The sequence below is a fragment of the Haliaeetus leucocephalus genome, unplaced genomic scaffold, assembly GCF_000737465.1.
Source record: "Haliaeetus leucocephalus isolate CR32 unplaced genomic scaffold, Haliaeetus_leucocephalus-4.0 Scaffold802, whole genome shotgun sequence".
NCBI classification, from domain to species: domain Eukaryota; kingdom Metazoa; phylum Chordata; class Aves; order Accipitriformes; family Accipitridae; genus Haliaeetus; species Haliaeetus leucocephalus.
In genome coordinates this window covers 1,310,739-1,325,141 of record NW_010973238.1, presented here as the reverse complement: position 1 = coordinate 1,325,141, position 14,403 = coordinate 1,310,739, and the positions used below count along the sequence as shown (strand labels likewise).

The 14,403-nt window shown below is 37.5% G+C and overlaps 1 protein-coding gene across 2 annotated transcripts in view; it reads left to right on the top strand.

The window, feature by feature from the left end:
• TXNRD2 (thioredoxin reductase 2) overlaps positions 1-7,391 on the top strand; it is a 36,413-nt gene extending 29,022 nt beyond the window's left edge. The window contains exons 15-17 of one of the 2 annotated variants that reach the window (XM_010581663.1): positions 50-121; positions 1,920-2,017; positions 4,295-7,391. In XM_010581663.1, coding sequence (XP_010579965.1) covers positions 50-121; positions 1,920-2,017; positions 4,295-4,418 — 294 coding nt within the window. In that variant the 3' untranslated portion in view covers positions 4,419-7,391. The remainder of the gene's footprint in view (positions 1-49; positions 122-1,919; positions 2,018-4,294) is intronic. The other variant, XM_010581664.1, reaches the window with a different exon arrangement.
• Positions 7,392-14,403: the final 7,012 nt, after the last annotated feature.

The following is a 14,403-nucleotide window of genomic DNA, read 5'->3' as shown; positions in this document are numbered from 1 at the left end:
TCACATAATAGTGCTCTCTAACACAAAATGTTATTGTTTTCCCTACCAGGTATACCATGCGTATTATAAACCTTTAGAGTTTACAGTGGCTGAAAGAGATGCAACTCAATGCTATGTGAAAGTGAGTGTTGTGAGCTTTTAACTTAAAACAAGAGATATGGTACAGCCAGGTTTAAGGAGTACTGTCTGGCAAAAAAAAACCTCTCAAGATGGATGAGATATTTTCATGGTGACAGCCTGTTTCTCTAGTGTAACTTCAAATGTTTAATATTCATTACATATCCTATTGCATCTTGAAATTGCTTACAGATATTAGCATTTTTCAGAGCTGACATTCTGCTGATGGATACCATCTTTGAACTGCTCTTAAGGTCCTAAAAAATATTCCAAATTCTATAGAGATTAGTCTCTGCTTCCCCCAGCAAAGTTCTTAACTAGTCATATGTAATATTTGAGTTGCCATCTCTTGGGGAAAGTATGCTACTGTCAAAAAAATTAAGCCTAAGGCTTACCAAACTAGAGTAACTGTTCAGTCTTACTCACGAAAACAAAAACCTCCTGGTTTAGACCAAAGTGTTGGCCTCTTCTCTTAGAGCAAGCCAGTTGCTTGAGCGTTGAGAAGGTTTTTGATGCACTTGCCCATAGTACAGAATCTTAGATAAGGTGAAGTGTAGTGTTGGTAGAATATATCATAGTTTTCTTCGTTCTTTTCTCTTCAATATCAGGGAACAATCTTTTTTGAATAAACGTAGTAACTTCTGTAGGTCCATCACAAATTATTATGTTGTTATTGTTGTGTTATGTAAGGAATATCCATTGTCAATAGTTGGAACCACTATATTTTGTCACATCTGATTTGTGTGTCTTAGTAGCTTGCCTTAACTGTCCCAAGTATCGGTGCAACTAAGGTGATGCTACTTCTTTTTAGCTATTCCCTTTAAATTATGTCAATGAAAGTAAATATTTGAGGGTGAAGTAGTAATAGCAGAATAGTTGTTGAATGATATTGAATATAGTCCTTACTAAACTCCCAAAACACATGAACAAACATTAAACTTGAGAGTTTCAAACTCTATTGCAAGAAGGTTTTGTCTTTAAACTCCTCAGTATTTAAAGTACCACGTCAGGATTGCTGCTGTTCCTGCAATTCCTAACGAAAGAATCCAAGCCTTTACTGAAAAGCAGAACCTATTAGATGAGTGATGATTTAATGCTTGATGGGGGGACACAGGGAGAGAATGATTTTCTTTTCATAACTATAAAGATGGTGTCCTTAAAGGAACTAAAAAGTTTTCATTAAGTTCTCTAATAAAGTTAAGTGTGTAGGGACTCAGGCCCTCCCAGATACTTATTAACTTCATCTTTGGCTGTTTCCAAGGCTTGACTCCTTTTTAGGTTATATGGCTGATGTGGTAAACATATCTCACCAAACATGCTGCTGTAAGTGTTTACTGACTGAATCACAAAGGCACAAAATATCCTGCAATTGGTAGTGGTCATCTTTGGAAATACAGCTGATTAGCTGCTGAGAATAACTGCACAGGCTTGGACAATTGCTAAGGTGGCCATTCAGTGTCAATATAACACTATTCTGGTTACTGGACTACAGAAGGTATTTTGACAATTTCATACAAATGACAAACAACGAAGTATTCAATTTACCACAAATTATCATTGTTAGTGGCTCTCTGAAGTCTGAAAGAAATACACTAATAAAGCTTCGATTCAGGAAGGTGCTTAAGGACAAGCATAAGACCTATTGAAGTCAGTAAGACTTAAGCAAGTGTGTAAGTTCTTGGCACACTGGGAATAAACAGCTGAACTAGGATCTCAAGGCACTTCAGTTTCATTTAATTCAACTTCATGCCTTATCTTTAAATGTTCTAAGAAAAGATCGCTATGTAATGTATTGTTTTCAGATGGTGTGCTTACGAGAGAGAGAGCAACGAATACTTGGCCTTCATTTCATTGGACCAAATGCAGGCGAAGTTATTCAAGGATTTGCTCTTGGAATCAAGTAAGTACAAAAGAATGTCTCTAGCTTCTAAAGACTGCTTTTTAAGTTATTGTAAGATTATAAAAGATATCTGCCTAGTTTTGGCAACACTATAAAGAATCCATGCTTTTTGTTACTTTTATGTAGCATTGCACATATTTTCACTAAAAATATTGCAGTTCTTCATTAAGATGTACTGGATTCAGTTACTGTAATACTGGATATAGTTAAGGAACAACTGAGGAAAATATATTGTTGGCTTGATATAGTTAAAGCAAAAAATAAATTGTGCATTAACTGACTAATGTTAGTTTTCTCAGAGTGTAGCTTCTTTTGCATTCTATGCACAGGGTAGGAAATCACCATACAGTTTTGCAAGCCACTTCTTTAAAAGGATATTTGTGCTTTTCATAAAAACCTTTCTTTACACCTGTCAAGCATTTCCTTTCCTAATCTCATCTTTAAATGTGCACAGCCATTGCTCCTCAAAAGCTCAGCAAGGACTTGCATGAATCTTTGTATTTCTGGGGTATAAGCTAACAATAATATGATAAAGTAAGAAAGAAACCTCTGTAGGATGATGGGAGAGGGGAGGTACTTTTGTCTGGAGCTATCTGATAATTGCAGTAACAAACTTACCCAAGTAGGTGAACCTTTGTGATCTGATCTTGTTTAATATTTTGCTGAAATATTAATATAGAAGTCCTCCCTTTGAAGGAGTAAGCAATGACTCTGGGTCCTCTCTGGTTAAATGGAGAATTCCTGCTATGCCTCATGTGCTACAATTATTTCTTACTTGTTTTTTCATTTCCCTTCTTACTGCTGATTCACATCTTCAGAAATGTTGATTTGTATATTTACATTACTAAATTATAGTTTTTAACTCCTCTTTGAAGAAAGTCGGCTGGGACACAAGAAATCACCCCCAATTGTGGTGTTAGTTCATTTTCCTAAATATCATCACAATTTTATTGCAGTTTTAGTCTTACAGTTGTGACTGACTAGCATAAATGAAAAGCAGAAAGGATTAAGAAGGCAAGACCGCAAGTATCATGTGAGGAATATCTTGGAAATCACTGATTGCAGTGTACCCTCGGTACAGATTTTCAACATGTGTTTGTAGTCCATTAATTGCCAGTGGTATAGATTCTAGAACTACATTTTTGGGGGATGTCATTGTTTTGAAGTTTTATCCAAAATAACCAGTGAAAAGGAAGCACATGAAACTGGAGTGCTTTTCTGCCTTGCCTGAGGGAACTTAAAACTTTAACCACAGTAAGAGGTTTTCAGCAGGTCAGATTCTTGTATTGGTTTCTATTGTATTTCACAAATCCAGAGCTTTCAGTGTGGAACACCCGCTGCAAGAGCTGCTTTCTCCTTTGTCAAGTATTAGGTCTTGCTTCAGCCTCTCCAAAGGATGATTTTTCCATCTTCCTTCCCCACTTAGCACTCCAGTAACATCTGTGCTCAGCAATGATTTTTTGCTTGTTGATGCTTTTTTGGGTGTAGGTGGGGACACCAGAAGACATCTGTGGCTTTCTTCCCTGTGTTTTTTAGAGGGAGAGAACATTATTCCATAGAGAACTTGAAACAATTCTTAAATTTAGGGCTATTTCAGCTATTCTTACAGCATGACCTGCCAGAAATAGCAGCTCAAAGGAAAGTCATCAAGTCTAAGAATGTTATTGGACAAGTAAAGGAATCAGGCAAGTGGGATTTTAGATCGAGGGGGTTTTGGTGATTTTGTTTTGTTTTGTTTTGTTTTTTCAAATGAGAGACTTTTTCCTCCTGCTTCTAACGTTGATAATTTCAGTGTAAGCACCACACTTTCTCTAAGATCATGCAAGAATATTCTGGTATTACTTCCTTCAGCAGATTTTTTCCAGCAGTCCTAATTAAGATTTTTCTTCCTCTGTGCGTATGTGGGTGTTTTTCCGTCTGGAGTCAGAGTTAGTGAAACACACATGCATGTGCAAGAAAAGCTGAAGGTTGCAGTTTTGTCATATGTTTTTGCCATAGGCTTAGTTGTGACTTGGGGTAAATTGCTTAATTCTCTCTGTCTCAACTCTTATGACAATTCTTCCCTACCTAACAGTGTTGTGAAGCTGGGTGTTTAAATGCTGTTGTGTAAGTGCCTGAGAAATAATAGCATTGTTTGAAGAATAACTGCAACTTCTCTACCTGATAAAATGGGCAAGAACAGAATTACTTTGATGTTTTAGGACATTCTAGCTGCTTCAGGTGAATAGTGTTTGACTTTGTGGGTCTTTTTTTTTTTTTTTTTTTTTCCTTTGGTAGATGTGGTGCTACATATCCACAACTAATGAAGACAGTTGGCGTTCACCCTACCTGTGCTGAAGAAATTACCAAGTTGCACATTACAAAGCGTTCTGGCTTGGATGCAACAGTCACAGGCTGCTGAGGTTAAATACCATCCCTGGAAAGAAGGAAAAAAAGCACAAAATATTTCTGTAAAGAAAAGGGGCACTTAGAGTTGAAACAGCTTTAATGGTTCAAGTTCTAGGAATCTTCCTCATTCTCCCTGTAGACAGCTTTTTCTCACAGCCAGATAAAGAAATTGTCCTTGCACCATCACAGTTCTAAAACCAATCCAGTCCTGCTGTAACAAATCTCTCTCTTTCAAAGTGCCTATAACTCTTCTCTTGCTGGGAGCTAGGGAATAGTAACAGTTTTATATATGTAAATATAACTGAAGCCAGTGACATCTGAGGCCATCTACAAATTAAACAGTTGTCATTTGAGTTTCTCTGTTGGCATGACTGACTGCCAACAGAAGTGTCTCACATAATGTCCATGGAGATGCTAGGAACTGGACAGGGCCTCCCTTAGGTTTGGTGATGATACTTTCTCCTAAGTAGTTGAATAGCTCATTGCTGATCCTAATCTTGAATACTGAGACTCTGTACTCACTAGTGGAAACACAATCCCAGAGTGTGTAACAATGGGTAAGCAGTCATCTTTGGGTTTTTCCCTTTAAATGTAATATGTACAGGAATTTAATAGAAAATCACTTAGCACTGAAGCTGTGCTGCTACTGGATGAATCCCAATGGATTAATCAGTGGCAGCCTGGTTGTAACATTATGGTGATGGCTGAGAACAAATGAGCTCAGAGGTGCTGAAGAAAGAGTTGAATTTTATGGTGACTTCTCCGCCTACTCTTGAAATTTCAGTTCAGTTCAAATTAAATTGACACATCTCACAAATTACTGCTTGAACATCATATATTAAGTGAGGCTGACAAGTAGAATCAAACCCACTAATAATCCAACTCATGCAGCATTTTCTGTTTTACAGAATGTGGAAGTCTGGCTGACACAGTGATATATTTTGTTGATTTCTTGTTAAGATTTTCTCACTGATGAGCCGGTTACTACATCTGAACGGATTTAGGTCTGGCTTATTTTACTGAAGGGAACTATATTAAACAGTGATCTAGAGAAGAAATGGTCCTGCTCAGAACAAAGATAGAAAATAATTATCTGCAAACTTTTTTTTTTTTTGAGTATTGGCCATTGTAAGCATTAATCTGTTGCAAATTTCTGCTTATTTTCCTGCTATCCAGAAGGGGGAGATGCTGGCTAATTTGTGGCAATAAAGAAACAGAAATCTGATAGTGAAGCTTCTTTTGCGGAACCCTGTTAAATAGGTAGCCTGACAAAGGCAAACACAAAACAAACTGCACTGAATTTCAATCCAGGATGCAGTTGCCAACATTTTGATATGGATAGTCACATAGTTTCTTGCACCCTTTACAGTAGAATAGTGCGTGTAGGAAAAGATCAGCTTGAGGTGAAACAAAATGTATCCTTTTTGCAGTAAATTTATATGAGTGTTTTTGTGTGTGGAATCTGATATTTTCATAGCTCTCCTGCTTGTTGCACAGTTTAGAAGAATAGTCTGATGATCATGTATATCTGCTATTTTTAATTTGATTGCTATTTCACTGCTGCAGCATGCAACACAGACAAATGATTGGTTTATTTCTAGCGTGAAATCTTTTTTACCATGAGAATTGTACCTGTCACAGAAGCTTTTAGACAAAATGTGATCAGAGCTTCCTTCTAAAATATGATGTAATAGCATTTATCACACTCTCATTGATACTAGAATACTCCATTTTCAAAGATTTGTTCTGACTTAAACATCAACAAAAGAAATCTTAAATGCTTTCTTTACAAAGTTTCCTGACTTTTGGTCCATATTTCTGGTCCGTAAAAGAGGAAGGAGTGATACAGTTTGACTGCAAGTATTATTCCCTATATCAGATCTGCTGATGCCATTTTTCATCTGTGAAGTCACCCATAAGCTTGTAGTTGAAAAGAAATACTTTGAGTGGAAGTGTAGTTAAAACACTGCCTGAATATTGCAACTGCCTTTAGAAGAAATGAAAGAAAACTTTTTATCTGTATATAAATGTGTGCATACCTGCACATTCAGAAGTTCCTGTTTCCTTTAATAAAGGTCTTACGACCTTATTAAAGGTCTTATGACTTTATTAAAGTATGAGTGTGATACAATCAAAAACACTACTAGATTTTCTGAGCTGTTTACAGAAAAAAAGTTCATAGTAAGTTAGGGGTTTTTTTAATGTTTTGCTTAATATTTCAAAACATTGAGATACTGAGCATCTCGGTCTACAGAGATTTTGCTGTTAGAAACACCCAACTTCCAAATAAACTGTGCTGTGTATGCATGCAAGATTTTTTTTCCCTAGTGATTACCTATTACAGTTCATTTGTACCCATAACTGAAAACATTGATGCTTAGCGATGTGAAAGTTGCTTCTTTTCTCTGTCCTACCAATGTATCCAGCAGACTGAGTTGTCTGCCCCTACAGACAAATCAACGGAAAGATGAGTTAATTTCCTTCATCATAAAGTTCAAAATAGTGATTGGGACAACAAGTAAAGAGATCTCAAGGAATCCGTGTCCTCAGTGTATATGGAGTGTGAAACTAAGGCATGTCATCATTCTCAGAAGTAATAGAACTCTCTTGGTTTTAGAATTGCTGAGTGGACTGCATTAAAATTGATCCTGTATCTTGAACAGCAGCCTAGTTCTATTCCTTATTCATTGGAAAATGTTGTTGCCCCCCTGAAGTAAAACTAAACGTACATGCACACCTATGTAACCCTAATGTCAGAATCAACATCAAGACAGAATAATGACAGCTACTGTAATTGTGCTTTTTTTCCTGAAGGATTCGTCAGGGATGGTACTTAAGAATTATTTTTAAAAGCCTGACTAATGTCAATTGAAATGACTGATGTACCCTGCAAATTACTGATTATATGTGAAAATGTAAAAAAATAAAAAATAAAAAAATTTAGTCAGGCTTCTCCTCAGGATGCCAGCTGATGAGGGCTTGTTTGTCAAACCACACCATGGTGCAAACAAGTCTGAGCATTGCTGGGTCCCTTGTATGTATGATCCCAATATTTATTGTGTTGTGAATTAATGAATTAATAAAGTTGGTTTTTTTTCTAGTAAATGTTTGATTGTGTTTGTGTAATTTTGTACGCATGGCTTCTACTTACAAAATATTTCCTTTTTGATCTTAATGCTGTTTCTTTTGGTTGAGGTATGTGTTAAGGAGACGAAGAATTAGACAGACTCAGACCTTTTAATAAGGAAATGTTGATACCTCTGTGTCTCTGATGAGTAAACTGAATAACCATGGAGATTATTCAAGGCTGGATGACCTTCTTATTTTAAATTTAAATTAAGAGAGCCTCTAGACTTGGTAAGTATGGTTTCAAATACTCTCCTGTTTATTCCAGCTAATGAGGTCTAACAGGTATTTTCACAGTCCATATGTGTTGACATGCTTCTTGAGGACTCGTCAAGAGTAAACTCCCTTGAAATACAGTGCAGTGAGAGTATTATACAGGGCTAGACTATTCTACATTAGCTATTCATTTTGGGTTTTAAACTAGAATGTGTAGTGGAAAAAATGCATTGCACAAAGCCAATTAGTAGCTGTGGGTACTGATAGGTAAAAATGTTGGAAAATGAATTAGGAAATTACTAACAAAATATATTAGAAACTTCTCTGTCAGAAAAGAAAGGGACTACATTGTTTGAATTTATCTCAATTTTCTTTTATTTCTTTAAATCCACTTATTTTGATGATAAGTTCGCATTAAGTCAGGGAATGCTGAGTTTCTAAAACAGGCTAGTTTAATATTACCTCAATATATGACCTGGATTTGATGCTGAGAAGGAATATTGACTTTATTGTATTTAAAGGTATTTTTACTTCTGCATTTTTAATCTGTATTAATTTCCTGGAATACTTCATTGCAAGTTCTAACTAATTAGGATAACTATGAACAGTGGCTAAAAAAGGCAATAAGGTAAGCATAATTCTTGATGTTTTTTTCCTCCTTATTTTCATACACCACTTAATCCTGAAGCAGATAAGAATAACAGACAAGCATATAGACAATAATCTTTATAAATTAGGAAATGAGTATACTGCATTATTTATATTATACCTAATGATAGTTTGTTCTCAATGCTAAGGTATTATGTACAATTAAGTTTTGCCTTTTCCCATTTATGCATGCACTGTATATCGTTATACCTACTGGAAAATCTTTCTACAGTTTAGATCATTCCAGACCAGGAGCTGTAAAGGCTATTTCAGTACAGCAGATATACTTTTTTGCTAGCACAGTTATTCTGATAAAAACAAAGATGCCACAGGGCAATGTATTTCTAAGCAAAACAGTTGCACATTGTACAGACTTTTCAGTTTGAAGGCTTCTCTTCAGAGGCTAATGCCTATCCAAAAAAGTAGGCAATTTTGTGCCCATATAAATTGCCATTTGTCTAAATCCCAGTGAAATCAATGTACTCAAAGTTAATGTTAGCCATTAATTTCAGTGGGATGCAAGTATGTGTCTTAAGTGCTTTGTTAAACAGGAATCAATATAAGGATATGCCAAAATGTCTTTCATTATTACAGTTGGGGAACAGACTGCAATTATGATTCAAAACATAAAAGGTACAATAGACATCTATGATTAGGCAATGAAATATGCCTTTAATAAGCATAGTGCAGACAGTTTGTTTTGCAATAAGTAAACTTGTATAAAATTCATTGACTTTTTCATTCTTTCAGATCTGTGTGCTCTCTTTTAAGAGAGATTTTTTTAGTTTTATGCACAAAGTTTTCCTGATGTTCTTCCAGCAGAAAGGCTGGGTTTGCATGCATTTATTCTAGTGCCAAACTTGAATTTTACTGGGACAAGAGGAAACAGCAGAGCAGACTTTTTTTTTTTTCCAGGACAGCATGCAACAGATAAGGTGTAATTACTCTAACTGATTTTTTTTAAATGGAGTATTTCTGTCCACTACATGTCAAAAAGCTAATTATGTTTCTGTTGTGGCACTCAAAGTCAATATTGTCAGCTCTTCTTAGTTCTAATCCTCTACACTGAGTTTTGATGGGCCAGGTGAAATATCCCCTTCAGCACCTTACTGCAATTCTTGTCAATCATCTTGCCATGAAAAACATGCGTATTACAAAGGCTTTGGCAACACTGCATCTGATTTCAGTCTTTAATCTTATATGCACCTTAAGAAAACACCATTCCAACTACTGATGTTCTGTTTGGGACATGAATGGGATCCTATTTGCTGTGGGAAACAAAAGAAATCCATCTAATCTTTAATGGATATAATAGAACTCTTTGGCCGTTGCAGTACAAAGGCTTAGTACTAAACCATGGATCTAGGAAGAAAACAATTAGGATGGTGAACTGGTGCAGAAATGAAGCAGAATATCTCATGTGAATAAGTAAGAAAATGCGTATTTATTTATTCATCATGTAATTGTAAAATACCTCATTTCAAGCACTGTTGGACTTAAGATACTTTTTTTGTAACCCCTAGACTTTCTTTGCAAGTAGTGCTGTTCACTGAAGTCCATTTCTAAGCATGGTACCGTGTGTGCCATTTTTTTTGTTGTTTCTTATAGACAAGATCTAGCACATCCAAAGTCTTCTGGTCCTACAATGGAAAATTAACATCATCCCTAAGAAGCTGGAATATAAACTAATAAGGCAGGTTTCCAGAATCTGATTGCATCAGTCAGAAAGATAGAGTATGAAGAGAAAAGTGGATATTCCCTGGGGGGTAGTGTGAAATGGAGACCAGTCTTGTTTGAACAAGGTGCTTTGCATTGTTAGCTAGGTAGAGGTATTGGGAGTTGCAGCCTGTCAGAACCAGCACCTCCAGGGAGGGGGTGGGGGGAAATTTTTCCAGGTAAAAGTCTCAGCAGTTTGTGGTAGAGTATGTCCAATATACTAATACAATAATATAAGGAAACCCTTTATACTCCATGAAAGAACCATACAGATAGTCACCTGTTCTGCACTCCCTCCCCCATTTTCCTTCAGATCATATGAAGACCAGAAAGACTATTGGGTTTTTTCCATCCTTCTTCCCTCTACTTTAAAGCAACATGGGAATCAGGCTTGTTCTTCCTTGTTTCGGCATGAAACCGAATAGCAAGATCCCTTTTCTTAAATCTTTCACGAGGAGACTTCTTTTTCCCAAGGCTGTGTGAGGAGTTAGAATTAGCTAGGTAGTAACATAACTCAAATCTAAAACAAAAGGACTATAGATACCTGCTCAGGCTTTGTCTATTAGAATATTAAGTAACTCCAGCAAAATAAGATACTCAAGGGAAAGAAAACAGTGAAAAAAGACAGCTTTTAGGCTTTAACAAAAATCAAGAAAATAAATAAATGGTCCCTTCTTTGCAGGCTCCCTGTGAAACAAGGCCCAAATATGTTATTCCATGGTGTACTCCTAACAAAACAGTCAGAATTGAAAGCTTGTTTTATTTTTATCCCTTACTAATGTGTGAATGAACTGCAATGCAGCCAACCAATATTCTCTTCGCACTGTGTCAGAGCAGCAGGTTATGTAGCAGCTTTTAGCTTTATGCAGGAGGTTGAGCTGTTGTACATGATACCTTAGTTTGTAACACAATTAATGATGCACAGCAATCTTTATTTAAACACCTTTGTTCAACAGGGACAAAGGATTGAGCTTTGGCATTTTTATTTAATCTTGATAATCTTCCTTTTTGCCTCTCTCTCAAAGGATCAAGAGGAAGTGCATTAATTTTCAACTTCACACGAAGGCAAGTTGTACAAACACAGCTGAAAACATCAGGAAACCCAGGCATTTTCCTTAGAGAAATGGAGTCAACTAATGTTCTGCTGGCAAGAGGCTCCTGAATAATTGGGAAGGTGTTGTTAGGCACAGTAGTTTGGGCAGCAGGGTGTTGATACTGTGATAGCCATGTTCAGTTTGGCTAGCATAGATGAATGATTCCCATAATGTAGAAAGCAGAGATTATTAACCATATAACAGGAAGCAATTTAAAGAATACAGGCTGCTTTGTAAACTGAAGAAATGGCTCTCAGATTGTCAGGGGATTTTTATTTTTTTTTTAGCTGATTTAAATTCCACCAGACTGGGATCTAATTGAATCATGGAGCGCTTTTGATTTTTCCTCTGCAATTTTCATTTAGTTTATTTCTTAAACAATATTTCAAACACAGGAAAATTAAGGAAAATTCTCGTGACGCTTCAGACTTTGCTTGCGTTGATTTCTGGCCTTGTTCATTCTACATGTGTCCAGGATACCTTGAAGTTTCAGGTCAGGACGTTGGTTCTTTCCCTTAATTAGGGATTTAATTGTATTATTCTTTGCTTCTGAAATTTTTCTTGCTCCGCTTTTTTGCAAGATGCTCATTCTGTTTTACTTAGCTACTTCTAGCCCTACGTAAGTGTTAATAAGTGAATTCCCTTTGGATGGGTAAGAGTCCAATGTATTCATAAGAGCATTTCAGGATTTTCTGCTTTTGTCTTCCTTTAACTCCCTCGTACTTTCCAAATCTGGAAATGCCATAGCTCCACAGGAGGCAGTTCTAAATAAGTCTTGTCTTTAGCTGTGGTATAGTCCCCGTTGAAGAATAAGAGACCAACCGTTTGTGAGTGTTTACAGCTGGACCTTCTGAAGGGCATCATCTTTCCTTAGTGACAAAATGCATCAGATTCACAAGCTGTGACAACAGCACCTCAGGGTTTCCGTGACAGTGGCAAAGTGGAACATCTGGTGAAATCTGCTTGTGAAATACAAGGCTGCCTTCTCTGTCACTGTGGTTACTGAGAGCAATAAGGTCTTGCTTTTTTTTGTATCGAGTAGCAAATTCTCAAAGTGCAGAAAGCTACCCTAGAGATTGTCAATGTGTGGGGCTTAAACATCCTTGTGAGGCCACCTCATTGTCTTATGTTCTAGTTCTGGAAGTCCTAATATTTCCCAGGTTCACTAATTGGGCGAACATTTGCTTTAAGCTATTGAGTTGATGCCTAAGAACAGCAGAGGGGAGTGCTCACTTGGATCTACGTTATTGATTGAAGCACTCTCCCTCACTGTACTTCAGTGAAGTGTAGCCAAGAACAACAAGATAAGAATTAATGTAAGTGACAAGGGAGTTTCTCAGACTGTGCCGGTGCACATTAGCCTGGCTGAAGAGAAAAAGAAGCTAATACTTGAGCCTTTTGAGTTGCGAAGGGCCTGGTCAGCCCTTGAAGGGGAAGCACATGAATGGCCTGGTTGTCATCGCATTTTATTTTTCCTCCAACTTTGACTAATGGTGCATTTCCTCTGGCCTCCCACGGGCCATCCGTGGCTGACTTGCTTTGTCACTCTTCACGTCTAGTCGCTGCCTTTACTGTCCACGCTGTTCCCATGGCAGGAACCCGGTGTCCTCTAAAAAAACGCACAGGCACAAACCATCTGTCATTCTTCCCACTCCTCTTTCAAGTGACCACTTCCCATATTGTGTGGCCTTGCAGACTGAAAGCAGTCTGCCTCCCCCCTGCATGCCTGGAGTACATGCCAACTCTCTCCCTGCTTGATAAGGGACCTCCCCATATTCTGCCTGTAAAAATACTAATAGGCATCTCCCTGTTGATAACTAGCTCTGCCTTTTTATTGTGTTCATGGAGTGATAAGTTGTCTGGATCAACAAGGAGTTGTCCCTTTTGCCACTTTGCAGGCAAAGTTATTAGGGTCAAATTAGGTGTGAGTTGTGAAATTAATCATTGCAACCACAAATAATTTGTAGTGTGCTATGGACAAAGGAAAAAAAGAAGCTGGAGAGTAGAAGGGGAAATTATTGTAGGGCACAAAGAACCAAAGCGATTGGGAAGGAGGGAGGAGAGAATGGCTGGCAATGCTGTACAGGATGTTGAGGTAGGACTGTAGGCTGTGCTGGATTTGTTCTCCTGCACCTGTAGACTGTGAAATTGTAGAACAAGGTAGTTCTTTAATGTAATTTTAGATTCCTAATTAATCCACACCCAAGGTGTCTTAGGGAGAGGAAGACACCTGATTTTACACCAGAAATAGTGCTTTTATGCATATGTTAGTTGATGCTATTTCTTGCACATCTCTAGATGTGGCCCCACCAGAAGCATGGTCATGGGGCTTGTAATAGTTAGGTGCTCTAGGAAAATCTGCAGCTATGGCGATTGATGCAGACCAAGCTGTGCCTAAGCTGCATCTGTCAAGTTGTCAACATTGATAGCGTAATTAGATATATTTTTATCTATAAAAATTATTAAAAAATAATCATACACTTTTTTTTTACATGTAGTAAAAAACTGGGAGCAATTTTGGTTTTTTTTTTTCAAGTACTGGCTTGTGAAAGAGGTCAAAATCTGAATTACGTGGATCTAGTCTCTGCTGGAAATGAAGCCCAACAGATTGAAATTATAGCTAGGATTTCTAAGCTAAAAATCCAGTCCATCCGTCTGAGGCAGCACTTGACAATACATGTATCACCTATGTCTAGGAATGGTGTCCTCTGAATCATGCCTTTTCCTACAGCATAGCTTAGACTCACTGCTTGGGGACACAGCTTTTTGGGTCAGTGCTTGCCACGGCTGCACTCACACCCGTATTTAAGAGAGTTGGTAGAAGAAAGCAATGTAGGTAAACCTTCAGTTTATGTATATAAACAGTGTAACTGGCGTGACCATGTTTTTCCAGAACCATTAACCAAGTTTGGGAGAAGGAAGATGCAACTCAGAGGTCAAACCTATGAAAGCAAAGCCTGTTTGACACACTGAGAGCTCTCTGTAAATTTGGTTCTAACTTCAGAAACTGGGGAGCTGCGAGGGGAGGATGGGAAGGGAAGATAGTGCAACACCCGCTGAAAAGCTTCCATTTTGTTTTCTGGGGTGAGAAGCCTGAATTTTGTGCCTAAAATGCAAAGCTGAAGGTGTGCTGGATTTACTTGGAAATGCTGCAAAGCTATTCTCATTTCCTGTAACTATTGCAAGGTTGGCCTTTTT